Below are 25,643 nucleotides of genomic sequence, written 5' to 3' on the forward strand. Positions count from 1 at the left end.
CTGGGTCCATTCTCTGGATGTTCCCCAGGTCTGGAACACTCTCTCCTCCACCAGGCCCCCCAGCTTCCTTTTAAGTCTCAACTAAAATTCTACCTTCTATGGGAAGCTTCCTTAATATCTCCTAATTGAAGGGCCTTCTCTCCATTCAATATTTCTTATTTATTTTCTATATGACCTGGTTGGACGTATTTGTTTGCTTGTTGTCCTCTCCATTAGACTGTGAGCTCCTTGAGGCTTCCTGACATGTAATAGATGCTTAATCAGTACCTCTTGATTGTCTGGTTGGTTTTCCATGTAGAATGCCGCTATAATAGAGAAGGAGAACAAGATATTGAAGGAGGGCATGGTGAAGATGAGGAGGAAGAGGAAGAAGCAGAAGAGGATGGAGGCAGCGAAGCCTCCTTATCTAGTCATAGAAGTAGCTTGGGGGATGACGCTCCTGAGGATGCTGAATTCGAGCACAAAATCAGCAGACTGATGGCTGCCAAGCAGAAACTGAGACAGTTACAGGATCTGGTTGCTATGGTACAGGTGAGGCTGGTGGAATTTGAAATCTATTCCATAAGGCAATCTGAACTTGTACTGTCCCAAGAAGAGGGATGCATATGTGCATGTGTGAGCAAAAGTTTAGAATAGAAGATGACAATAGTTACTTAGCTCACTGCTTGAGAGCAAGAATTGTTTTTTTGCCTTCACATCCCTAGTATATACTACAGTATGAATCAATTAAGTAATGTTTGCTTGATTGAGCAGACTTCAGTGGAGATGGGGTAGGTTAATCCTGAACATGGTGAGCAAAACTGGGTCAGAAGTCAAAGGCCTGGTGATGCCCTCCCTCTCCCTTGCTTATTACTCCATGATACAAGTGGATTATCCCTCCTCTCAGGGAAGAACTCCCTTTTTTAAAAGTTTCCCTTTTAAAATTTTTTTTTCTTTTACATCACATTTATTTCATATGTCTTCCTACTTACTTATCCCTCCCTTGTAATGAAGATTTTTTTTTAAAGAAAAAGCTACCTACTCTTGGACTTTATTGGACAGTCTAGGTCTAAGTATTTATATCTTTGATCTCAACTTATTTGGACTTAACCAATTAAACATCAACTGCCACACATTCTGTTTGAGTTGTTTCTATGAACGATCTGCCTTATCAGATTCAAGGCTTATCAGACAACCCTCACTTGACTCAGGAAAAGCCATTGAGTTCTGCCAGGGAAGCCTAAAGGCCTTCTGTCTAGTGAAGGATTCCTCTGGGTGTTGACTCATGATGTATTTTGTCGACAAAATCCAGAAGCACCCGTAGGCCATATGACATTGATTTTCTGGTAGTGGTGATGGATTATTCAAAATGACTTTTGTTCTTCATTATCCTATCTATGGTCCTGGTTATCTGGGCAACTACAGGTGAAATATATGGAGTCAAAGGTAACTTTTGTGGAATCAGTGGCAAGAATTTGAAGAATAAGGATGCCATTCATTGAGAAGACATATTCAGACGTGGCAAAGGACAAAGGGCTGAAAATAAATGTAGCTATTGAGCATGGCTTCTGAGCTTCTGTAACTTCATGATTTCTCCATGTATTTGTCTTCTTCCCACTGTTCTTTGTAGATCAGAAAGTAAAGTCTCAGTTCTTTTCTGCTATTATCAAGTCAGTGAGGACTGCATTAGATCTAGGCTCAGCAAACTGTTTTTGTTCAGTTCTTGAGCTTTTTTATCTGTTTTGTAACAAAATTTTACTTAAAAATGTAAAAAAAAAATCTTAGTTGGAGGACTGTTCAAAAACATTCAGCAGGCCACATTTTTGGCCATTTTGATGCCCTGCAATTCCAGGGTACTTACTTGTATAGCTCACTATCTGTTTATGTTAAGGAAATGGACTTCCCTCATTACTGGGAGTCTGGTATTCAAGTCCAGAAATATTTGGTTAAGTCATTGTTCTTAAATCCTATTTCATCTTCATTCAGCCCTTTGGGGTTTCTAGACTGCATTAGTCAAACTGGTGGCTTTTGTGACAATTTGGCTGTAGGATGATGATGGAGATCCTGGAGCCACCCCTGCTGGTGCATCTAACCTAGAGGACTTCTTTCCAGTAGAAGAGCAGGAGACTAAGCAGCGCTCTAATAACACAAGAGCCAACACCAGTAAAACCCAGAAGGATGCTGGGATCAATGGAAAGGCAAGGTATGCCCAGTCAGCCATGGGTCTTCCTAGCTTTGACACCTGGGCAAGGGGTAAATATGGCACATCCCTTTATTTCAGAGAGAAATTCTATGAAGCCAAATTGCAACAGCAGCAGAGAGAGCTCAAACAGCTGCAGGAAGAGAGAAAGAAGCTGATTGAGATTCAGGAAAAAATACAAGCCCTCCAGAAGGCGTGTCCTGACCTTCAGGTAGCTCAGGCATGGGGCTATTCCTGGGCCAGCCTCAGACAGGTGTCCTACATGAGGTTTTCTCAGGGTGGTGGAAGTGATGGAGCAGGGTCTGAGAGAAGAGGCCTCCCTTCACCTCCCTGTAGTATCAGTGCCTGGGGGCCTGCCACCTGTGTGTTGGATTCCTGGTTCTTCTGACTCTTTGTGGAGGTGGGCTTCAGTGGGGGGGTGATTGCAGAACCCAGGGGCTGTGCCATCAGTTGGAGGCTTGTACTTTCCGAAATGCCAGGTGAAGGAGTGAAAGGTAATCACTGATGGAAGGTGTGATTCCCTTTTCAGCTTTCTGCTGCCAATGTGAGTAACTGTGGCACTTCCAAGAAGTACACACCAGCCGTGACCTCAACCCCAGCTGTGAATGACGGCCAGAATAGCCCCACAAACAAATCAGGATTTGTGGCCGAAGATCCCTCGGCCACAGTGGCGGTGGCTGCAGATAATGAGGTAGGCTCAAAACAGCCATGCACATAGTGCACCACGCTTTGGAGTTTACTTGATGATCTTCAGCTCTAGACTGAGTCAAAAATGATTATAAACTTGTGTCCAAGACACATTTGGTTCCATTTCATAGTGATTTCAAGATTGGGGGGTTTCTTTCATAAGATTTTATATACCAAGGAGGGAAATTCTGAGGGCTAGATTATCTTAAATTCTACTTTTCTTATAGAAAACTGGGAAATTATTTTTATCAACTTAAGTAAATGTCTGAAATATTTCTCTTATTAAAATGTCATCTTATTTTAAATATTGTATTTTTCCCCATTACATGTATTAATAATTTGTAACATAGGTAATCCAAAATATTGAGATCCAAATTGTCTTCCTCCTTCCTTCTGTCCCCCCTCCCTGAGATGGTAAGCAATTTAATCTAGGTTGCACATGTGAGAGCCCACAAAATATATTTCCATTTTGGTCATGTTGTGAAAGAAGACACATATAAAACATACCCATGAAATTAGAATGAAAAATAGTCTGTTTGGATTGGCACTCAGACTCCATTGGTCCTCTCCCTGGAGGAAGATGATAGCATTTTTCATCCTGAGTCCTTTAGAATCACTGTGGATCATTGTTTTGCAGAGAAGAGCCAAGTCTTTCACAGTTATTCATCACCCAGTATTGCTATTACTGTGTGCTATGATGACTGTCATCTTGACCTTCCTCATATGTACCTTTTGTTTCCCTATCTGTAGCATTTCTTAAGTGGTTGCTATTGGCCTGCCAAGCACTGTGTTAAGTACTATTAGCAAAGCTACCGAAGGAAGTGACAAAAAGGGAGTTTTTCTTTGAAATTGATGTTTGTTTTTTTCTGTACTTTCAGCTCTGAAAATTGCTGCTTTTTTTAACCTTCCACCTTAAAATCAATACTGTCTATTGGTTCTAAGGCAGAAGAGTGGTAAGGGCTAGGCAATGGGGGTCAAGTGACTTGCCCAGGGTCACACAGCTGGGAAGTGTCTGAGGCCAGATTTGAACCTAGGACCTCCCGTCTCTAGGCCTGGCTCTCAACCCACTGAGCCACCTAACTGCCCCACCAAAGGCTTTTAAAGGCTAAATCAAGGAATAATTATTGGTGGCAAGTATTTGTTCAGTGATTTGTTGGAACTGATTCCGGTTTCCTTTTTTTTTTTTAATAGTTGTGGTCAGAGATGCGAAGACATGAGATTTTAAGGGAAGAATTGCGACAAAGAAGAAAACAGCTTGAAGCACTCATGGCTGAGCACCAGCGGAGGCGAGATTTAACGGAGACGGCATCCACAGCGGCAGTTTCAGTCAGAAGTGATGGCTCTGAGAATCCATGCACTCCACAGCAAAGCAGAACAGAGAAGTAAGATCCCCACCCCAATCTGCTTGTTCCAAAGCCATCATCTCCTCTTTAACTGACTCTCAGAGCCCTCTTTTAGGCACCACCCCATTTGATCCTTGGTCTGGTGCAGTGATGGTAGCAACCCTGGTCTTGGGTTCTGAAGATTCAGGTTGATTGCTTTGGTTAGTGGCTTCATGAACCTGGGCGAGGCAGTTGTCCCTTGGTTTTCTTCATTACTGAAGTGTAGAGGAAAATACTTGACCCAAACCTGCCTTTTGGAGGTGTTGAGAGGAAAGCCCTCACTAACCTTACTCTTGAGTGCATTCTGAATGGGAGTAGTTCATTGGACGGGTCTCTTGAATGTTTGGTGCCATTCCTTTCCTCCTCACAACAAGATAGTGAGCTCTGTGAGCCATTTTGTCCTTTTTATTTTTGTCCCTTAATTTCTTCTGTCTTTAGAAGGCTGTTGTATTTATATCTTGTGAAGTATCTTGTTCTTAAGTGCTCTTTAAATAGGAGTGGTAACATCATCTAAGAAAGCTCTTGGCTCGGCTATGTCTGCCCAGAATTGGAGTAACTGGTGCCATTCTTTCAAAACTTGGCCTCAAGTTTCTGTTTATCCTGAGGGGTCCTCAGGCTCCTGGTGGTGCCAGTGTACTGTACCTGAAGTCAGGAAGACAGGATTTGGCCTCAGACACTTGCTGTGTGATCTGGACAAGTTCCTCTTTGCCTCTGTTTCCTCAAAAGGGGATAAGAATAGCCCCATGCTTTTGTGAGGATATTAGAAGATAATAATTGCATGGTATTGGGCACAGTGCCTGACACATAGTAGGTACTATATGAATGTTATGTAGTAGCAGTAGTATTCTACCTAAATGTTAGTTATTATTAGCTTTCCCTGACTGTATATCTTCTTTATACATTTTGAAGTATCTATGTTGATGAGTTCCCTCTAAATGCATACATGACTCTGTACACCTTCCCTTCTCCTCCTCTGTATATCTTCAGAATGGAACAAGCTCTGGAGAGCTCCCCATTCCAGCTAGGCCAGGTTCCTCCTTAGAAGTTTGAGAGACAAGCTCTTCCTTAGGCCCTTTCAGATTTGAGCTCCACAAAGCAAGGGACGTGTCAGACGGGCAGAATTTTATCTCCTCTTTGGTCAGTCTCCCTACCTGAGGCTCCTCAGGAGAACCATGCCTGGAAAAGAGAACAGTTCTCCCTTTGGGCTGAGAAAATGCTCAGCTCAGAAAATGCTTTGGGCCAAGAGGGGCTCCCAATACTATCTGGGGTAGGGGGAGGTCTCCTCCATTTTACATGATGCTCTTGATGCTCATGATGCAGGCTTGTGTGATCATCTTCCTGCACTCCCATCTTTCCTCTTTCCATCTTCAGTGGTGCCCTTCCTGCTCTTCTGGAATACAGCGTCCTCTTTGGAGGCCTTGTTCTCTTCCTCCTTGAGCTCATCCCAGTGAGGCCACTTGAGCCTTTTTGCATGGCCTCAGCATAGACCTGCTGGACATTCTACCTCCAGAGCCCAATTCTGGGACTTAGGGGCTATGTAGCTATCACCATCACTCACCCTCCTTGAGGCTGCTGCCCTACCTATAAAATCTCACTCGATGTTTAGAAGACTTGGAGGCATTACTGTCCGGGGGATGTTGTCTATAGGTTAGCTATCGTTCTGCAAATTTGTGTGTAGAGATATGTCAGGTCACATCTTTTTATGACTTGTTTAGATTTAGTCCCCATTAGCATAAGTTTTGCAGAACATAGTGCAGAGAGGACTGGGCCTACCTCCCCAGGGTTTTGAGAGATCTCGAGATCTCTGAAAAACACTCGGCATGGTGTCTGGCACATAGTCAAGCTTTATAAATGCTTGTATCCATTCCTTTTAATCTTCACAACCACTTTGGGAGGTGTAAATGCTATTTTTTTTAAACCCATACCTTCTGTCTTAGTGTCATTCTAAGGCAGAAGAATAGCAAAGGCTAAGCAATCAGGTTTAAGTACCTTGCCTAGGATCACACAGCTAAGAAGTTTCTGAGGTCAGATTTGAAACCAGACTCCATGTAAGTGCTAATTATTATCTCCAATTTACTTTTGAGGAAACTGAGGCATTCAGAGGTTAAGGGACCTGGCCATTGTCTGAGACTGGATTTAAAATAACAATAGCTTGCATTTATATAGTACTTATTATGTGCCTGGCACTGTGCTAAGTGCTTTACAATTATAATCTTCTTTCTTCCTCCACACCTCTCCCCCATTTTATAGATAAGGAAGCTGAGACAAATGGAGGTGATGTGATTGAGTGTCTGGGTCTGAATTTGAACTCAGCTCTTCCCAATTCCAGGCCTGGAACTCCATCCAAAGCACACACCTTCCCTAACCCCACTACCTACCGTCTTTAGTGCCTTTCTGGACTTCTCTACTATTATTTTACTTGCCAGTTTTCAGTGTTCTCCTTGGTAATCTTACTTGGTGGCCATACGTAGGTCACCATCTTCTTTCACTTAGATCCTTTTTAGTTTTATGTCCTTTTGATTAGAGTCACCAGACTCAGGGCAAATACATTTTTACCACCCTCTTGTAGAGGCATTCCTTCCCTGGCCACCTGGCATCTTTTGATGCATTCACCAGTGATGACAGCAGCATCTGAGTTCCTGAGGCCTTCACCTTCATTACTGTGAAACTCCAAAGAGCCCAGACCCAATAGGGGAATCACATGCCTAGACCTAGAAATTGGGACTCGAGGGTGGCTGCCAGATCTCTGTTCTTTTTCGCTTGTCTACCCTGGCAGCAGCTGAAGGGGAGAGATAGCGACAGGGAAATAAGACTGAAGCTATAAAGACTAGTATGGGGAGGCAAGGGGACAGCACCTTCTTCAGTTTGGCATTTGCCATCCCATGTTTATAACAGGAATTATTACTGAAGATAATTGGCATGTGTGCAAAATTGACTGTATTTTATGTCATAATCATTAGAACAATGGCAACATGGGGAGGTTCTACCCAGTGTGCCCTGGATGAAGAAGAAGGTGATGAAGACGGCTATCTTTCTGATGGAGTTGTTCGAGGGGAAGAAGAGGAGGAGGAGGAAGAACAAGATGCCAGCTCAAATGATAACTTTCCTGTGTATCCTCCTAACAGTGTGACTCATAATCCATATGGTGTAAAGGAAAACAAGGATAGGTTAGTTGGGGGCCTGTTCTCTTGTGGGGCACGTTGGAGACTTGCATCAGAGTAGAGTGGAAAAAATGCTGAGCCAGGAGGCAGGCAGTCCGCCTTCCCATTTTGGACCTTACTACTTCCCGTATTTGTAAAAAGTCAGGCAAGAAGGAGTTTGGCCTGGATGATTCACAAGATCAAAGGGTCATAAAAAATATCCCAAACGGTCTAGAAGATGGGAATGCTTCCAGGGAATCCTACATACTGAGCACCTCTGTATCCAGCGCTCTGCTTTCTTTGACATAAACCAAATTAGAAGCATCTCAAAGAAAGAAACTCAGGAATGTGTGGATTTGGGTAAATGGCCCAGTTTTGTTTTTTCCTTTCCAGTGATCCTTGTTTTAAGGAGTAATACTTAGTTCTTAGCCTTCCCAAGGCCCTTAGTATAGCTATACTTGCATTAGAATTTAAATCAGTTAATCTTGAAACCTGTGCCATTTCTCAGTGTTGTTATGGTCTTCTCTGGAAGAGGGAAAGTGTTCTCTAGTCATTTGTTTGAAAACAAAAAACTTTGACTTCTTATGTTTTTTCAACTTCCAGTAAATCATGCTGTATCTTAATTTTCCCAAAACATTGTGAAATGTTGTTAGGGATTTATAGCAGCAGAGGAACCTTAGGCAGCATTTCCACCTTCAGATACTTACCAGATCTGAAGGGTCTCGTTTACACAAACAGTCATCTGTCCAGATGAAGCTATTGTTAACATGACTCTGATTGAGTTGTTCTTGGTCATTTCCTGCTTTTCCCCTCCGCCCTCCCCCTGGGGGAGTACAGATAGACCTGTTGCTATCCTTAGTAACAGGCCTTTGCTGGTAGATGCTGTAGCTTCTTTAATCCCTCTCTTTGGGAATTGCTTTCTGTCCGCAACTGAAACCATTGTCATAGTTGACTGAGGATTCCAAAGGTCCTGGTTACATACTCATGTTCCTGAAGTGCCCTCATTTCTGAATTAGTTGTAGAAAGCCCTGGACCTGTGACTTCACTAGCAAACGAAAGTTGAGTGACAGAACTCCCCTCGTGCCAGTGGCACTTTACCTTGTCGTTTGAGAGCCATGACCTAGAGCCAGGGTGCCCACCTCAGATAGAAATGGAGGCCATGGCTGTTTGAGGGGATTCTTTGCATTAATTAATTAACCTAATGATAGTATCTGTGTTTGATAGTATTTTCATTGATTTTGTTACCTCTTTCCCCAATGACATTTTAATCTGGTTCAGATCCATTGGCCTGACATTTGGGTTTAAAGGCATAGCTTCTGATTGAGCTTTCTATCCCCTTCTCCTCTCATAGAAACACTGTTAGAAATGGTTTTCTCTGCTTCCCCATGCATCTTGTTTTTCAAAATACTTGTCTCCCCTGGTTCCCAGTGAAAACAAAAACTGAAGCCAAAGCTGTCTCCCCCAGCCACAGTCGCTAATAAAACAAATGGAAGGGACAGCTAGATGGCTCAATGAATAGAGAATCAGAACTGGAGACAGGAGGTGTCCTGTGTTCAAATTTGGCCTCAGACACATCTAACTGTGTGAGTCTAGACAAGTCACTTGACCCTAATTGCCTAGTCCTTGCCACTCTTTTGCCTTGGAGCCAAGGTGTTTGTTTGTTTGTTTGTTTGAATGAGATGGAGTATTTCAGTGAGCCTTTCCTCTCTGGAATTTAAAGTTGAGTTTTTAGCATCCAAGTGTCTAGGTCAAAATGGGGAGGAGATCCTGCTCATCCAGTTCTTTGTTCTTTGGGAGGAAAGAGGACTGTTATAACCTTCCCACAGGGTTCCCACAGGGTTCAATTGGCTCTGGGTAAAGAAATAGAAAGGCAGGATCTTTCCACAGTTGAGCTCCCTTTGGAGTGATCCAAGGAGAGAGGAAAAGGAGGTCTCCAAGACTTGCGTCCATGAGCTGTGGGACTGGTGAGTTCTCACAATATGTCAGTGTGCTACACGGGTTCTCTAGTACCTCATTCACATAAAAATCCTGGCTTTCTGGCTTTTGGCCATGAAGAATCTCAGTGGTGCCAAGTACTCCCTTATGTTCTGGTTGGCCAGGGTTCGCTTTCCCTTCTGTACCCAAAGAGCAGGCGGGTAGCAGCTCACAATTCAGAAAGAACAGGCGGCTTATTGGACTGACATCTCAGTATGGTGAACTCTTGTATGGGCTGGCCTAAGCAGAATGTACAGCAGCCCAAATGGGTTTTGTGGAAATGTCCAAGGAGAGCACAGCTAAAGGCTCAGTGGGTTCTCAGAAGCTGCTGTGGCTAGTTGTGTGCCATCACTGAGGTCAGGCTCTGGGCCCTCTTACCTGTGATCCAGGGTCAGCCCCTCAGCTCCCTCACACTTCTGAAGGGCTGGGACCCTTCCCTCAAGGACATAGATGCACAGCTGAGGTTGCAGGGACAGCGGAAGGCGCTGGGTCTCCCCAGATCCCTACGTATCTGCAAGATGGCACTTAGTCTGCACATATTATCAATTACCCCACAGGTGGAAGGCCAGCCGCCCTCTTTCTGCAGATGGAAATTACCGTCCCCTGGCCAAAGCGAGGCAGCAGAATGTCAGTATGCGGCGTCAGGAGAACCTCCGCTGGGTGTCAGAGCTCTCGTATGTAGAGGAGAAGGAACAGTGGCAGGAGCAGATCAACCAGCTCAAGAAGCAGCTGGATTTCAGCGTCAGCATTTGTCAGACTCTGATGCAAGATCAGCAGGTGGGCTAGGTGGGGTCCTTGAGGTGGGTGCTGGGGGGCCGGGGGTCTTCACCTGACCCATCAGGAACAGAACCTTTCTCTTCCTTCCCAGACCCTGTCCTGTTTGCTGCAGACCCTGCTCACAGGGCCATACAGTGTCATGCCCAGCAATGTAGCATCGCCCCAGGTCCATCTCATCATGCACCAGCTAAACCAGTGCTATACTCAGTTAACGTGGCAGCAGAATAATGTTCAGAGGTAGGAAGCCATTCTTTTCCTCCTAGAGTGCCAGACTCTCTTGCCCTTGGCTCTGATCTGGTCAAGGGCAGCCACAGAGCAAGTATTCCCCTTCAGTGCTGCTGGGGCCTTCTGTACTGTACTGTACTGTTCTGGTAAGATGACAGATGCAGTGGGGGAGGAGGGAATGACACAGTTCAACTTCTGAATCCAAAGAGATGGGATTCAGGACAACTAGTTTCAATTTCTACCACTAACAAGTTACTTGACTTCTCTGGCCCAATGATTCCCGGTTTTCTGACCTTTCCTAGTTGAGTGGCCTAGTTTGGTGATGGGAGTGAGGGTGCTTGGGTGGCCTAGAAATTTCATGTTGGGGGTAGTGCCAGGCCTTCCATGAAATAGCTGGTAGAGCTGCTTCCCTGGCCTCAGGGTAAAAGTAATGGGGCATGTCCCTCCCACCAAGAAGCATGGGAAAGGCCTAGAGACAGTGGTGTCCAAGTGTCCAGCAGCCCTGGTCCCATGCTCCCACACACACACATACACACACACAGGAGCACTTCCCATCATCCCTTAGTGTCCGGCCTTCTGGGATAGGCACAGATATAGATGAGGTCTTTGTAAAGACATGGTTGTCTTCTTTCTAGGCTGAGGCAGATGCTGAGTGAGCTGATGCGCCAGCATGAACACCGGGGATCTGACAAGGCAGGCAGGAAGGGGCGTGGCAGCAGTGCACCACCACCGCCCTCTCCAACTTTGTTTTGTCCCTTCAGCTTCCCTGCCCAGCCCATGAGTCTCTTTAATCTCCCAGGACTGTCCCATTTCTCTTCATTTGCACCAGGTATGTTTGAAAAAGCATGAAGGGTATTCAAATCAGTGGTGCACTGCTGGGAATTAGGGGCCTTTTGATAAAGGCTGTCGCTCAGTGGGATTCCATGTTTTTAGAGACTGTTGTCCATGTATTCATACCCCAGATTTGTTGTTTCTTGCTCTACTCTCCACCCAGGAATTTGTCTCTTCTTCCTTCCAGGGCTCCTGAAGCTTGCCTCTGAGGTTTTCTGGCAACCTTTTTCTTACCCATTTCTAAGAGAAAGATTTTGGGGAGGGTTATTAATGCTGACAGTGCAACTGCTGGGTTTTTACCTGAAATGTGAAGCTGTTTATCAGATACTGACACGCCTCCTGTTCGTTAAGGCTGATACACTCAAGAAAGACCAAGTTGGCTTTTCCCACTCTTGTTTTAATAGCCCTTTTGCTAGTGTCATCCATTCTGAGCTTTCCCTCTTTTTACTCTAGTTTTATGTTGCCATTTATCTTTGCTCTGAGAAATGATGTTCCTTAGGGTATCAGACACTTGATGAAGGAATGACTTCCACAGCCCAGATATTCCTTCCATCTGCTTCAAATAGAACTCGTTGCAGCTTTCATGGTCTTATATAGTGCTTGACAAGTTCAGTGTCTTCCTAAAGAAAATATTTCTGCTCTACAAAGTGTTGTTCTAGATCCATTCTTCATCACTGTCACCTCTTTACACTTTTATATTGAAGACCTCATTGCCCAAATAGATGTAAATTCTCTTTGAAGGGCCTTAGCAGATTCTTTGTAGAAGAACCACTCTGTTCTCTACAACAGAGTCTAAGCTGTAATTGTGTTCCTGATGGTCTTTGTGCAGATTACTCATCATGAACACCTTTATCCAAGCTAACCAAATGTTCTGTGTCCCACCTATTTCCTTTTGCCATGGGATAGAAAATAAGACTCCATCAATCCCTTTATGTATTTTCCCAAAGAGAATCTTCAATCCTTCCTTCTGATTAGCTGCAACCTCTTCTCTTCATTTACAGCCAGAATGAGAATAGGAATCAGTAGGAATTCAATAGGAATCAGGACCTCTGGGCAGATATCCATTTGCCAGCCATTGTGGCCATGATACCACACTTAGGTTCCCACCTGTGGAGTTAGCATATTTCAGAGCTGTAGGATTCTTGGCCTTGTGACAAGGAAATCACTTTAAAAGACTGATATATATTAATTTAAGATCGCCAAGGAATTCAGCTATGTAATTCCTAAATGAAAACTCAAATCAGCTGTCAACCTTTTATAGAGTTTAATTACAAACAGGAGGAAGAAAGGAATTAGAGATAGAGAGAGAGAGGGAGAGAGAAAGGGGAGAGAAGGGAATAGGGCTTAAATACCCCTTCTGTTTAGGCTGGGCCAAAAGGCCCAAGCCCTTAGATAGCTGGGGCAAAGAAAGGAGATCAGTCCCTATTACTCACGTGACCAAAATGGAGAAACAGTCTCAGAGGCCCCCACCTTCAGCTTCCTTCAGAGCAAGCTTCTCAGAGCACCTCTCCAACCACTCAGAGCCAAAACTCTCCAACCAACCCCTCAGTCCTCAGCCCCTTCTATCTTTAAGGAAACCATCCAAGTTCCCTCCCCTCAGTTCTCACATCTACCAATCACTGTCCATCATTTTCCCTGTGCCAATGGTGGCTCTAGCTTAACCCAGGACCGTCCAGAGGTCTGTGGCTTTGCACATGTCTGTTGAAGGTCATATTCTCAAATAATTAAATCTTGATCTTTTGCTACAGCCCTTCCTAAATCCTGTTACCTTGAGTAGAGTAGAGATTGGAATAATTAAATTTTGATCTATGCTGCAGCCCTTCCTAAATCCTGTTAGGACTGAGTAGGTGGAGATTGCAATTTCCAAGACCTGGTTCTGTCATTCCAAGTATCTCCATTGTATCAATTCTAAAATCAATCATGACTCAAAGAAATTCCTGTTCTGTGCTAAGCATAGGTCAAAGCCCTTTCCATTGTTCAGCAAAAGGTTTCTGTCCTAAAGTAATCTTAAGAAGGGAGGAGGAGGAACCTCCTATGCCAATGGGGTTCACATTCCAATAGAGTTCCCACTATCAATAGGAAATTTTTCAAGTATGAAATTTCCCAATGGTGAAATTTCCAACATTTATAAGTCTAAGAAATTTTAAGGTTTGCAGCCTTCTGCGCTCCCTTCTTTTTTGCCAGACTGTGTTATACTTGCACAGTCAGAGGGAGCTCCAAGGGTCTTGGGGCCATGAGTTTTTTGTTGGTCTGTAGGTCTGAAACCTGTGAGGGCCTCTGGTTTGAGCAATTGTCTCAGAGGCCCTTGGGCAACATTCATTTGTCTAGGGCCTGGTATATCACAGGTGTGTTCTGGGGAAAGAAACCATCTTTCCTGTCAGGGAACTTCCATTCTAATGGGCAGAGTAGGGAGCAGAACTGGTATTCACACCCAAGGCCTCTCTCCAAACCCAGTGGGTCTCAACAGTTACTACAAACCAGGAACCAATCAGCCTTCTGGTTGGTCACTAGAGAATCGCTCTCCTTGGTTTAGCTGGTCCTTGGGAAGTAGACTTGGGCCGATGCAGTCTGGGAGAGATAGTACAGAATTTGGGGACAAGAGCTAGATTGGGAACCACAGTCATTCAGTCAGTCAACAAGTGCCAACCATCCTGGTGTTGGAGCTTACTGGATGTTTGGCCTTGGGCAAGTTACTAATCTTCTCTGGGCTTCAGGGACCTATTTATAAAATAAGGATGACTTCTGAGCTGGTCAGGCTACAGAGATAATGGAGTCAGTCAGCAAAGTCGTCATGCCTGAAGTAGAGTCCCGAGGAAAGAAAGATTGCCTGTCTTTCATAAGGTCCCTGTGGACATCTGCCAAATGCAGCTCTTCTCCATGAAATCTGTGATCCCCAAGAGGAGATCAGCCTCACTGCAAACACAGACAGAATGCCAAATGGGTGAAGAGTACCCCTTCTCCAGAGGACAGACCATGAGCCTGGGGGTGGGAGAAGTGAGGGGCTGAAAGAATGTTTCAGGAAGTGACCTGAGTGTGATAAATCATTCAGCTTTGTTGTGGTATTTTTAAAGTTTCATAATAGAATAACACTATTTTAATTTAATTTTTTATAACCCTTACCTTTTGTCTTAGAATCAATATTAAGTATCAGTTCTAAGACAGAAGAGCAATAAAGGCAAGGCAGTAGGGGTTAAGTGATATGCCCAGGGTTTCCCAACTAGGAAGTGTCTGAGGTCATATTTGAACACAGGACCTCCCATCTCCAGGCCTGACACTGACCACTGGGATACCTAGTTGCCCTTGTAACCCCAATTTTTACAAATTGTTTTCTACAGAATTCATATTGGAAGAATAAGTTGTGAATATTACCTACAAAGAATGAACTCAAAGAGGCAAACTTAATTTGTATGAATATGTCTGTTTCCCAGACTGGTGCCATTTGTGATGTGGGGAAGAGTGGGGGAGGGATAGGATGCGTGATAGATCAATCCTGTTGTTAAAAAGAAAAAGAAGAAAAAATTCCCTGATCAGTGGACCTCTAAAATAAAATAAAAGTATATTTACTCTGAAGGTGTAGAAGAAGAGGAGCTAGAAATAAAAAATGAAGGAAAATTTTTAAAAACTTTTTTAAACTAAAAATTGTGTTCACTAGTATTTGGGGTAAAAGCTTCTTAACATGTTGTCATGTGTGTGATTTTGCTCTGGATAGGTATGAATTTCAATCCTTTATTCACATCTAATTTTGGAGATTTTGCACAAAATATCCCTACATCCAGTGATCAACAGCAACCAGCAGATCAGAATATTCCAGGAAAAACTGAATATGTGGCATTTCCAAAACCCTTCGAAAGCAGTTCCTCCATTGGTGCTGAAAAGCAAAGGTATTTCATAAAGTGTATTTGTTATGTGTATACATGTGTGTATACTCTTTGATATATCAGTATACATTTGGAAAGTAGAATGGTTGGAGGCAGCTGGGTGGCTCAGTGGATTGAGAACCAGACCCCAAGATGGGAGGTCCTGGATTCAAATGTGGCCTCAGACACTTCCTAGTTGAGTGACCCTGGGCAAGTCACTTACCCTGCATTGACTAGCCCTTGTCCCTCTTCCACCCTGGAATATCAATATTTAGTATCAATTATAAGACTGAAGGTAAAGGTTTAAAAAAAAAGTAGAAGGGTAAAAGGATGTTCATAGTAGAGCTTGATATACTGGGAGATAAAGGGAACTGCGACCTTGAGATTGGGCTTAGGCCACACACCTGCTATTAGCCACAGGATAGTGAGGGACTCTGCTAAAGTGGTTGGAGAAGGTCTTGGAGCTCTTGGTTCTAGGGAGGCCACAGCCCTATCGGGCTTCATAGTTTAGGATATGTTGGTATGCTGCTCATTTCCCTATAGGCCTTGGCCCATTGGTGCTCCCCACCCTCCCCACCCCCCTTTCCTGTTCTTTGCTCTATGAGACCAAAATCCTCTTCTCACACACCCCTCCTTCTCAGGGCCCAGGACTGTAGAAAAAAAGAATACATCCTATAATGTCACAACAGGAGGAGAGAGGCCCCATGGCTACTACCAAGATTTGGTTCATGGGCAGATTCCTAGGTCTTTGCTTTAGAGCAGCTCGGCTTCAGAGTCACTCAAGAAAGAACAACTGCCCTAGAATCCTCTCCAGATAGTTCTGCGTGAGTTCCCACATAAGGTAGTTTCACTAGCTAGGAAACTAGAACATTTTAGCCTAAATATTTTGAGATCCAGGTTTGGGGGACTTTGGGCAAACAAAAATAAAAAAGGCAGGGTGTGTACCAGGCAGAAGAAATAAAACAATCTATTGATAGAGCAAGTCTGCTACCAAAAAAAAAGAAGGTAAGAAACAAATCCAATTTTTTTCTGTCCCTAAATATCAGGAATATGTGAGGCCCTTATTGGGGGAAGATCCAAATGTCCAGTCTGATCTGGCATCCATGGGATATCTGTACTCTACTCTTTGCCACACTCTCACACTAGAGAAAGACCTTGTGCTTTGGGGGTTTCAGACAAACCTGCTTTAGTGGGCAGTGGACAAGAGAACACATTACGAGCTCCTTTTAGGCAGCATTCACCTAGATTTTAGTGTAAGATTTTGTCTTCAGTCCCCCTGGTGATTATTCCCCTTCTCTTCCCCCAACCCACCTCCCCTCCCCCTTCTTGGTATAGAATAGGAGAAATTGCCTTTGGGTTTCCAAAGAATGGGAAAATCTGTGAAGGTAAAACTCCTTTTTTTCCCTCGTAAGAAATCAGAAGCAGCCTGAAGAGGAAGTGGAAAACAGTAGACCAACATGGCTCTTTGAGCAAGAAGGCAGTCTTGAGAAGCCATTCGTCAAGACTGGCTTTGCAGTGTCTGTACAGAAAACTGCTAGTAACAGTCATCAAAATCAGCTTGATGCCACTGTAGCCACCACCACTGCTTCCACTAGTAGGAGAAGACGACAGTTTGACGAGGAGTCTTTGGAGAGCTTCAGCAGCATGCCTGACCCTGTTGACCCAACCACAGTCACAAAAACATTTAAGACCCGGAAAGCGTCTGCCCAGGCCAGCCTGGCCTCCAAGGACAAGACCCCCAAATCAAAGATGAAGAAGAAGAATTCAACGCAGCTGAAAAGCAGAGTGAAAAACACTGGTAAGTGTTGGGGTCAGAAGCCTAGGTGCTTATCAGCAGTGACTAACAACAGCCCAAGCCAGGATACTGGTTCAGTCCTTCCTGATTTTACAAGTGAAGCAACTTAATCTCTGAGAGATTACTAACCAGAGGCACATGCTCCCTAAAATGAGTGTTCAGGCTCTGGTCTCCATATTGTTCTTGCTAATATTGAAGCACTTGACAGGCTGGAGATGGGAGGCTCCCGCTTCAAATCAGGCCTCAGACACTTCTAGTGGGGCAAGTTATTTAACATTCCAGTGCCTAGCCTTTAGCACCCTTCTGCTTTAGAACCAATAGTTAGTATTGTTTCTAAGAAAGAAGATATGGTTTTAAAAACAAAGAAAGGATCAATGGATTAAATTAATAAGGTGAAAATTTATGACACTGACATTTCAATCCAGATTTTTTTTTTTGATCTGCAAGTTTTCTAACTATTCCATTTTTCCAGGGGAACTTGCAAAACAAATCGCCTACTCTATTGTGTTGGTAACCAAGGCTGAGTTTTGCAGTCTCACCATCTGGAGGTCAAGCAACATAACCATTCTACCTTTTGCTAAATGTTTGTCCTTTTTATATCACTCCTACTTCTCCCTAGGCTAAGTTTAATCCAACCTGATTAACCATTAATGCCTCTCTTCCTCTCTTGTACTGGGTCCTTTAGACTTCCTAGTTAGGAGTATTTCCAAGCTGTTTCCAAAGCAGTCCTCTCCCATCCCATCCCTCTTAGCTAACCTTTCCCTTTAAGACCAACATACCAGTCATACCACCCCCTCATTATTCTCGCTGTATCACCTACTGACCTACAGAATAATCATTGTGCTATCTTTCTCTTTGGCTTTGGTGTGATCTCCTCTGGTGATCCTCTGGACCTAATGTGTTCATGGTAATGGCCTCTTTACGTGACCGCCAATTTCTCCTCCCTCTTCAATTCTGTGAGCCTCTCACACTCTGCATGAGCCCCACTGTGAGAAGGTCTTTGAAGAAATGCCATAGTCATGCTGCTATCTTCATCCAAACCTTGAGCACATGACCTCTAGTCTCTTAACCTAACCCATCACTCATCTTTCTTTCCTCTTCTCCCCCCAAAATTCACTTTCCTTATTAACTTGATGCTCTTCAAGTTCAGTGTTTAACTTGTTTTTCTGCCAATAACAACCTATGGTGTCCCACCTGATACCAGAGCCTCAGCAGGGAGGGCCTTGCTTAACACTCTCTCTTACTGATTACTTCTTGCATTTCTTTGTATGCGTTCACCCAACATGCCCTTGTCTCCAATTCATACTTATATTTATTCCCTCTTCCACTCAGCTCTCTGATTTTCCTTGATCTTGCCTCTTTCTGCCTTACAATATAACATTTTATCTTGTTTCTCGAGAATAGTTGGCATATAATGCTCCCTATTAAAAATCTGTATGAGAGGCAGCTAGGTGGTACAGTGGATAGATTGCCAGGCCTGGATATGGAAGATCTTGGGTTCAAATCTGGCTTTAGACTCTACTTAACTGGGTGTTCCTAGGCAAGTCCCTTAACCCCTAATTGCCTAGCCCTTGCTGCTCTGCTGTCTTAGAACTGATATTAAGACGGAATGTAAGGGTTTAAAAAAACAACAACAAAACTATTTGTTTGGGTCTTATTCCCTTGTGAGCTCCATGAAATAAGAAAAAGTCTTACATAAATTATATTATTCACAAATGAGCAACAATAATAGACTATTTGTCATATTAATGTCTTATGGTTATTTCCTAGTGCATGATATAGTTCTTTGCACATACAAAATGCTGAATTGAGTAAGAAGAATCTTATTTATTTTCATTCTTTCCATATTGATTAACCCCTATTATGCTGAAGACACTGCTAGATATACTAAAATGATACACGATGCAGTGCCTACCCAAAAAACTTTTTTTCATTGAGTAAAGAGGAAATAGTATGTAAATAAAGAAGTCAAAAGGTGAAAGGTCTCCTCTGTGTCGGAGGTTTTTAGGAACCATCTTTGCTTGTAAGGTATACATTGAAGGAAGGCAGAGAGGAGAAAATCATCTTTGTTTAGTCAGAGGCAATGGTCCACAAGAACCCAGTGTGGGGGGAAGAGATGATCCATGGGTCAGTCTCTTGGTTTGGTTATGGGCCAGTAAACTTACCTGACTGCATTGAGGCATCAATGAAGGCCAGTACTATGCAATAACGTTAGAAAGGAAAGTTGGAAAGGGCTTTCAGTGCCAACCAAAGGAGTTTGGGATTAGTCTGAGGGATTAGTCTGAAGGCAGAAGGAAAATAAGGCTTTTGAGTAGTCAGATGTGTGCCTTATGAAGCTGATTTTTGGCAGCTCTGAGGAAAAATGTCCTGAGAAGGGAAAGACATTGAGACCAGGGAGGGAACAGAATAATCCAGCCTAAAGGGTGAGGAGGAAGATTGTGGAGACAGATTGAACAAAGCTTGGTAATGCCAGAGCCATCAAGATAGCCAGGACATTAGTCACCTGGATTTGTGGCCACAGAGGCCCTGAACATTTTGTTGTTTTGTCTTTAGCCATAGGCCTTAAGTTGTTTTCTAGTCATTCAATTTGCATGTTTTTATTGACAGATTTAGAAGTAAGATTACAGACTAAGACTTCCTACTAAATCTAGATAAAAAATGAGCTACTGTTAAAAACCTACTGTCACTCCATCCCCAACTCATTTCTTTTTGGGGACCTTGGAGGGGCTCAAGACCAGCAGAAGGAGTCCTATTTCCACCTTTTTCTGTGACTGTTTTCTAAGAATCCTAATGAAAGTCTTTCCCACCCACGCTCCTTGCCTAAACAAACACCTGAGTGTAGGTGCTAATTTCTCACCCTGCCCATTTTTTTGACCTGGCCTGCCTAACCCATGGGGCCCATTCTCCCCTCCTTATGATTGCATTGACTATCAAAATGACTATAAACATGAGTTGGGATTTCAGCTGAGCCCGTCATACCTGATGACAACAATTGTCCCTTTTTTCACTTAAGGGTATGAAAGTGCCAGTATGTCTAGTACGTGTGAGCCTTGCAAGAGTAGGAACAGGCATGCAGTCCAGACCGAGGAGCCTGTTCCAGCAAAAGTATTCAGCAGAAAGAATCATGAGCAGCTGGAAAAAATTATAAAATATAGTCGATCAACAGAGATGTCCTCAGGTAAGGGGATGAGAAGAAGCACCTGCTGTGCCAGGCTGGTACAGCTTGGTTCAGTTGAGATTCATAACTGCTTTGGTGTATACTTGCCCTTGGTTTTTAAAAGCGTCCTTTATATCCTCTAACTTTATGCCTGAGATCCTGGGAAAAGAGATCCAGAAAAGTCTGCCTACCTACCTGGTAGGCAAGAAATCTCTTGTAGAATCTGGAATAATGAGGCAGAAGCTCATCCAGCTAAACTCGGCTCTCAGTTCTTTGTGCTAGACCCTCCACACAGAGCCCCAGAGGACTGCCTTCCTTCTGAGGCCTTTCAATTCTCATACTTCTGAGTGGAGGGAAAGAATGGCTTTGCCCTCCCACAAAGATACTGGAAAGATGCTAGTTTTGTTGCTGTGCTTTTGTAACTTGATTTTATTTGCAGGAGCAGCAGTAATATTAGAGCCATTCTATGATAAAGGAAACTTTATGAGTCATCTCATTTGAGCCCTTCATTTTTCAAGGACTGAGACCCACAGGGGAAAGTGACCTTTTCAAGGTCACCCATATAAGTGATAAATGTAGGCCATGCATTCCAGATCTCCAGCTGTAGCTCCAACAGTCATAGAATCCTAGAGTCTAGCTCCGTTCTGTCCAGAAAGGATTCCCTGCCATATTGTACCCAATAAATCCTCATCCAATCCCTCCTGGAAGCCTTACTCCTTCTGGGGCAGCCAGTGCCACTTTTGGTTGTTCTAACTTTGGGGAAATGGAGATTTGTAAACAGAGTAGGTCTTTTACTCAGGACTGCCCTTCAGATATTGCATAAGTTACCATTTGTGGCCCCACCCTGATCCCAGGCCCCAAATCTCTTCTCCAGACTCACATCTGTATGTAGCCCTTCACTCTCCTGGGTGCTCATGTCCAGGTGCTGGTGCTCAGAGCTAGAACCTTCCCTCCCCATGTATCTGACCCAAGGACTTTACCTACCACCTTATTCCTAAGCAGCCTGAGATACCCTTCACTTTTTTTTGCTGCTGCCACCTATTGAACTTGCAGCCCCTCTTCAAGCTCCAAGCCTTGAGCTCCATGTCAAATTGAGCCACACCACCTCCATTTTTGGAACTCCTCTAGTCCTCCATGTTTAATCCTATCGAACATAATCTTGTGAGATGCAACCCAGGATAGTGACCTATATTGTCCCAATCCTGGGACATCTCTCAGCTTTGTACTGTGACAAACGGTGTAAGCTGTTACTCTGGCCCTTGACCAAATCATGGAGAAAAGGGTAACCAGCACTGAACCTGGTGACCTGCCATTCAGCCCACTTCCAACCTGTCTGAATTGTGTTATCACCTAACTCTTAGTCAGCTGTCTTTCCCACAAGAGAAGTGCAATAGTTGATTGACATTTCGTTTAAGTTCTGAGTACAGATTTCCCCTCATGAGCAGGTTAGTAACCCTGCCAGAAAAGAAGCACAGTCTGGCCCAACGCTTGATGAAGGTTTGTCGAGAATTGGTAATCAACACTTTCTTTTCTAAACTTTGACTGATCCAACTCTCAATTGATGCATTTTAAAGTTCTCAGCCAAGCTCCTTAGCTATGCTTTCCAAAAAAACCTGGCCAGCTCATTCTCAAAGACGGACAGAGGTGAGTAGTCAGAGGCTACTAGATGGACAGAGTACTGGACTGGGAGCCAGGAAGATCTCAGGAAGAGTTCAAATTTGACCTCAGTACTTAGTAGCTCTATGACCCAGGGCACGTCAATTTGTCTTTCTCAGCCTCGAGTTCCTCAACTGTGTAAATGGAAATCATAAGCACCTCCCTGCCAGGGTTGTTACAAGGATCAAATGAGATCCTGTCTGGAAAGCACTTTGTAATTCTGAAAACACTTTAGAAATGCTCATTATTTCCATTAGCTGGCCTGGGGCTTGTGGTTAAAAAGAAATATTGAGTTGAATGGGATCCCTGAAGCCAACTCACTCAGCCTACATCTGAACATGAATCCTACTTGTCAGGTCTTTACTTGGAGCTTTTTTAGTACAGCAAGCTCACCTCATGTGCCCCATTTACTTTAGGACATCTCGGATCAAGAGGAAGAATGTAGGGTTCCAGGTATAAACAGATCATGAAAGTATTAAAGATGCATTCAATAGCATACTCTTATGAGCAATGTCCTCATGTACCAGACTTATGGATATTTTTCCAATATTTCACATAATTGATTTCTGGATCCTTGCATTGAATTGGGGCTCAAATCTTGTGTTCTGACCCGTCCCCACACCTGCAGTCCGAAGGCCAAATGAACCTCTGGACTGGGCGCCGGCTACTACATTGTTTTAGCCTCCCATCTCTTTCATTTTGTTGTTGTTTACCAAGCTGATGCTAAATTCTCTACCATGTCACATGTTTGATTAACTTCTCCCATTCCCCATTGCTGGAAACATCAATAAAAATGTTTTCACCTGTAGTTAGCTCTCTCTCCTACCATCAGAGGAGCATTCAACAAGCTGGACGCTATGCTGATGAATCCATTTCCCTCTCTATGTCCTCCCTTCCTTAATCTCTAAACCCCTCAATCTATATTCCCTCAGTCCCCAGCTTCCCTTTCAGGTGGTCAACCCATGTAAGAATATTTTGTAACTGCTGGTCAGCTACAAGGAAGAAACGAACTTTTTTCCCCCCCTAGGTCAAGCTTCAGCTGGTCTCTTGGTTCTGCCTCTGAGTGCCGGGCAAAATAAATGTCCTTGTAGGTGATAACATTTCTGATATATTCACTGCTTGTTCAGCTGGTTGTGCCCTTTATAAAATGTGGCTCCCAGGATGCTCCCCAGACCAAGATGCTCTTGATGCCTCTAGAGTCAGATGTACTGGCTAGCTGCTATGTCACCCTGACCGTGCCACCCCATGGACTTGTGATCTTTTTCATGTGTTGCTTTCAAGCCATACATTAAGCATTGTATTTCTGACATTGAGGTTTGAACTGGAGCTGTCAGGCTTTGTGTGAACAACTCTTCGACTTAAATTGCCTCCCCTGAAATAGAATGTAAACTCCTTGAGCTTGAGGGCAGTTATTTGTCTGGCACTTAGTAGGTGCTTAATGATGCTCCTGGATAGATGAGGGATAACAGTGTATTCCTGTTTCCTGCCTATGTTGATCAGACTCAGAATCTTTACAGTATTTTGTTTTCTTAAATTGATTGAATACTGGACTACCATGTTCTTCTCTTCTGGGTCTCAGTATTCTAATCTCTTTCCCTAATAGGCTCTACTGTTCTTTACTTATATCAACTTGTTTTGCTGCATGTTACCTCTCATAATTTGGTTTTGGATCTGGTGATCTTCCCTAATGCCAAGCTCCCTTCATTTTTTTCCCTCCCCCCTTGTCCCATTTTTTTTACAGGAGATTCTAGTAATTTTGTTACTCCACATGAATTTTTAAATGTATTTGTTTGGTTCTACAAAGTAACTTGATAGTTTTATTGGTACAGCACTAAATTAGCATGGATAGAAAGGTAGGAAGCATTTGTTCAACACTTGTTTTATGATGTTAGCATGGCCCAATTTTGAATAGTGAATGTCTGACTAGTGAGCTTCTTTTATTTCTGTAGACTGTTTTATAATTAAATTCTGAGTTTGTCCAGGCAGGGTAACTCCAGTTATTTTCAACTGTCTTCTATCATTTTCTCCTGTTTTTTTTACTATACTTCTTACTGGGTCCTCTAATTTTACTGAATTTATTCAACCTTTTCCTTAGTTTCTTCACTGATTCTCTGGGATTTTCTTTCTTTTTTTTTTCATAAATACACAATCTTTATATGTTAAAATTTATCTAATTACCATCACCTATAAGGTAGCAAAGCATTATCACATTCACGTTCATGGAATTTAGCAAGATTGAAATTAGTTAACCAATAAATTAATATTTACAGTTTCTATGAGTGCACAGAAGACTTTTGCTATTTCCTGTTTACATGTGAAAAATGTGATTGGCTTACTCTTCCAAAGAGACAAATATCAGTGCTAGGATCAGCAGTGACTTTATTATAGGCAAAAGAGCTCAGTAAACTCTTATACTTAAAAAAAAATTTTTTTTTTCTCAAAAATCTCACCATTTACTTTATGACTATCCTAATTTTACCCAACTTCCAAGATTAAAAAAACAAAAAACCCCAGCAATTCACTAACAGAACACTTAATATCATTAAAAAAAAAAACAGAGAAACAAACAAAAAAAACACCTTACTTTCTGTCTTAGTAAGACTCCAAGACAGAAGGGCAAAGGCTAGGCAATTGGGGTTAAGTGACTTGCCCAGAGTCACACAGCAAGGAAGCGTCTGAAGCTAAATTTGAACTCCAGGCCTGGCGCTCCATCCATGGTGCCACCTAGCTGCCCCTTAATATGTGATGTTTATAGCTTTATTCTTAGACTTTTCTTTTTTTTTTACTTTTAAGTCAGCAGCAGTTCCTCTTCACCTTCATTTTCTTTTGCATGTTAAGTAAAGATTTTCACTTATTTTCTCAAATTTACTTACTCTTTAGCAGTTTACCAAATTAAATGAGAATGCTGGGTATTTCCTAAACTTAAAAAGTCCTTAATACTGTATTCATTTATTTTAGGGTTTTCAGTTTTCTCGTGGAGCAAAAAAAATTAATTCATCCATAACTCAACCTTATAATTTTGCCCACCTGTTACTTCTACAGCACAATCTTAGATAGTAAAATCTGATGTATGTTGTCTTAATTTCTATTGTATAGGGAGGGAGAGATCATCTCAAGGCTGTGGAAAGCCTTGAGAATCCATGCTTTCCCCTCAAGTTCAATTATTATCTTTTATCCACTCCTCAGTCCATTTAATTATCTGATCTATAATTACTCTCTAGTTCTTCTGGTACATTGCTGGGCAGCTGGTGTACTATTTCAGGCTTGTAGGAGGCCATGGCTTCTTCATAAAGAATTTGGAAAATTTCACACTGAACATTGTCCTGGAGTTTCTTTACACTGTATCCCCTCTTTTCAAGTCTTGTATATAAAACAGAATTATCTGTTTGAAGGACAAAAACTATATGAAACCATCGTTGGGGGAAGAAGTCACAGCCATGGTAATCAACGATAACTCCACCTCCTTTCATTTTATTTTCTAACTCATCAACTACTCTGTCTTCATCCAAAATGGGACATTCTTAACTTCATCAAAGCCATCATATAACTGTCCTTCTTGTGCTAAATCACCCACATTAACGTATTTCAGTCCTGTTCTTGATGCAAGTTCTTTACCGAGTGTGGTCTTCCCAACCCCTGGTGTACCCATAAGCAGGATGTTGGGCAGCCTCATGGTCGCAGTGGCACTGGCTCCACCCTGGCCGCCCACTCGCTTTCCACGTGGGAGCAGCAGTCTCTGGGATTTTCTAAGTAAACTATCATATCATCTGTCCACAGTCATTTTGTCATCTCTTTGCCTGTGTTTATCTCTTTAACTTCTCTCTAGTTTTATTTCTGTAGCTAGCATTTCTATTGTGTCAGATAACAGTGAGGAGCATATGCACTCCTGCACTTGTCAGCAAGTCAAAAACACTGGGCTAAGTACCTTGGTTAAAAAGTAGTCATCTGCTGTTTCTTCTCTTATCTGTAGTTGTACCCTACCT

General features: G+C 43.0%; 1 protein-coding gene and 1 pseudogene across 50 annotated transcripts in view; one reads left to right on the top strand and one right to left on the bottom strand.

Moving 5' to 3' along the window:
- The window catches only part of PCM1 (pericentriolar material 1), a 101,353-nt gene that overhangs the window by 46,943 nt on the left and 28,767 nt on the right, over window positions 1–25,643 (top strand). For 22 of the 50 annotated variants that reach the window (XM_056803446.1, XM_056803447.1, XM_056803448.1 and 19 more), the window contains 12 exons: window positions 299–531; window positions 2,028–2,182; window positions 2,261–2,390; window positions 2,709–2,870; window positions 4,058–4,248; window positions 7,209–7,415; window positions 9,920–10,139; window positions 10,231–10,376; window positions 11,000–11,193; window positions 14,905–15,076; window positions 16,465–16,850; window positions 19,861–20,025. In XM_056803446.1, the coding sequence (XP_056659424.1) occupies window positions 299–531; window positions 2,028–2,182; window positions 2,261–2,390; window positions 2,709–2,870; window positions 4,058–4,248; window positions 7,209–7,415; window positions 9,920–10,139; window positions 10,231–10,376; window positions 11,000–11,193; window positions 14,905–15,076; window positions 16,465–16,850; window positions 19,861–20,025 (2,361 nt within the window). Of the gene's footprint in view, window positions 1–298; window positions 532–2,027; window positions 2,183–2,260; window positions 2,391–2,708; window positions 2,871–4,057; window positions 4,249–7,208; window positions 7,416–9,919; window positions 10,140–10,209; window positions 10,377–10,999; window positions 11,194–14,904; window positions 15,077–16,464; window positions 16,851–19,860; window positions 20,026–25,643 lie in introns of all 50 variants that reach the window. The other 28 variants (XM_056803441.1, XM_056803462.1, XM_056803459.1 and 25 more) reach the window with 4 other exon arrangements.
- Window positions 24,818–25,360, bottom strand: LOC130455132 (adenylate kinase isoenzyme 6-like; annotated as a pseudogene).

The sequence above is a fragment of the Monodelphis domestica genome, chromosome 6 (assembly GCF_027887165.1).
Source record: "Monodelphis domestica isolate mMonDom1 chromosome 6, mMonDom1.pri, whole genome shotgun sequence".
NCBI lineage: Eukaryota > Metazoa > Chordata > Mammalia > Didelphimorphia > Didelphidae > Monodelphis > Monodelphis domestica.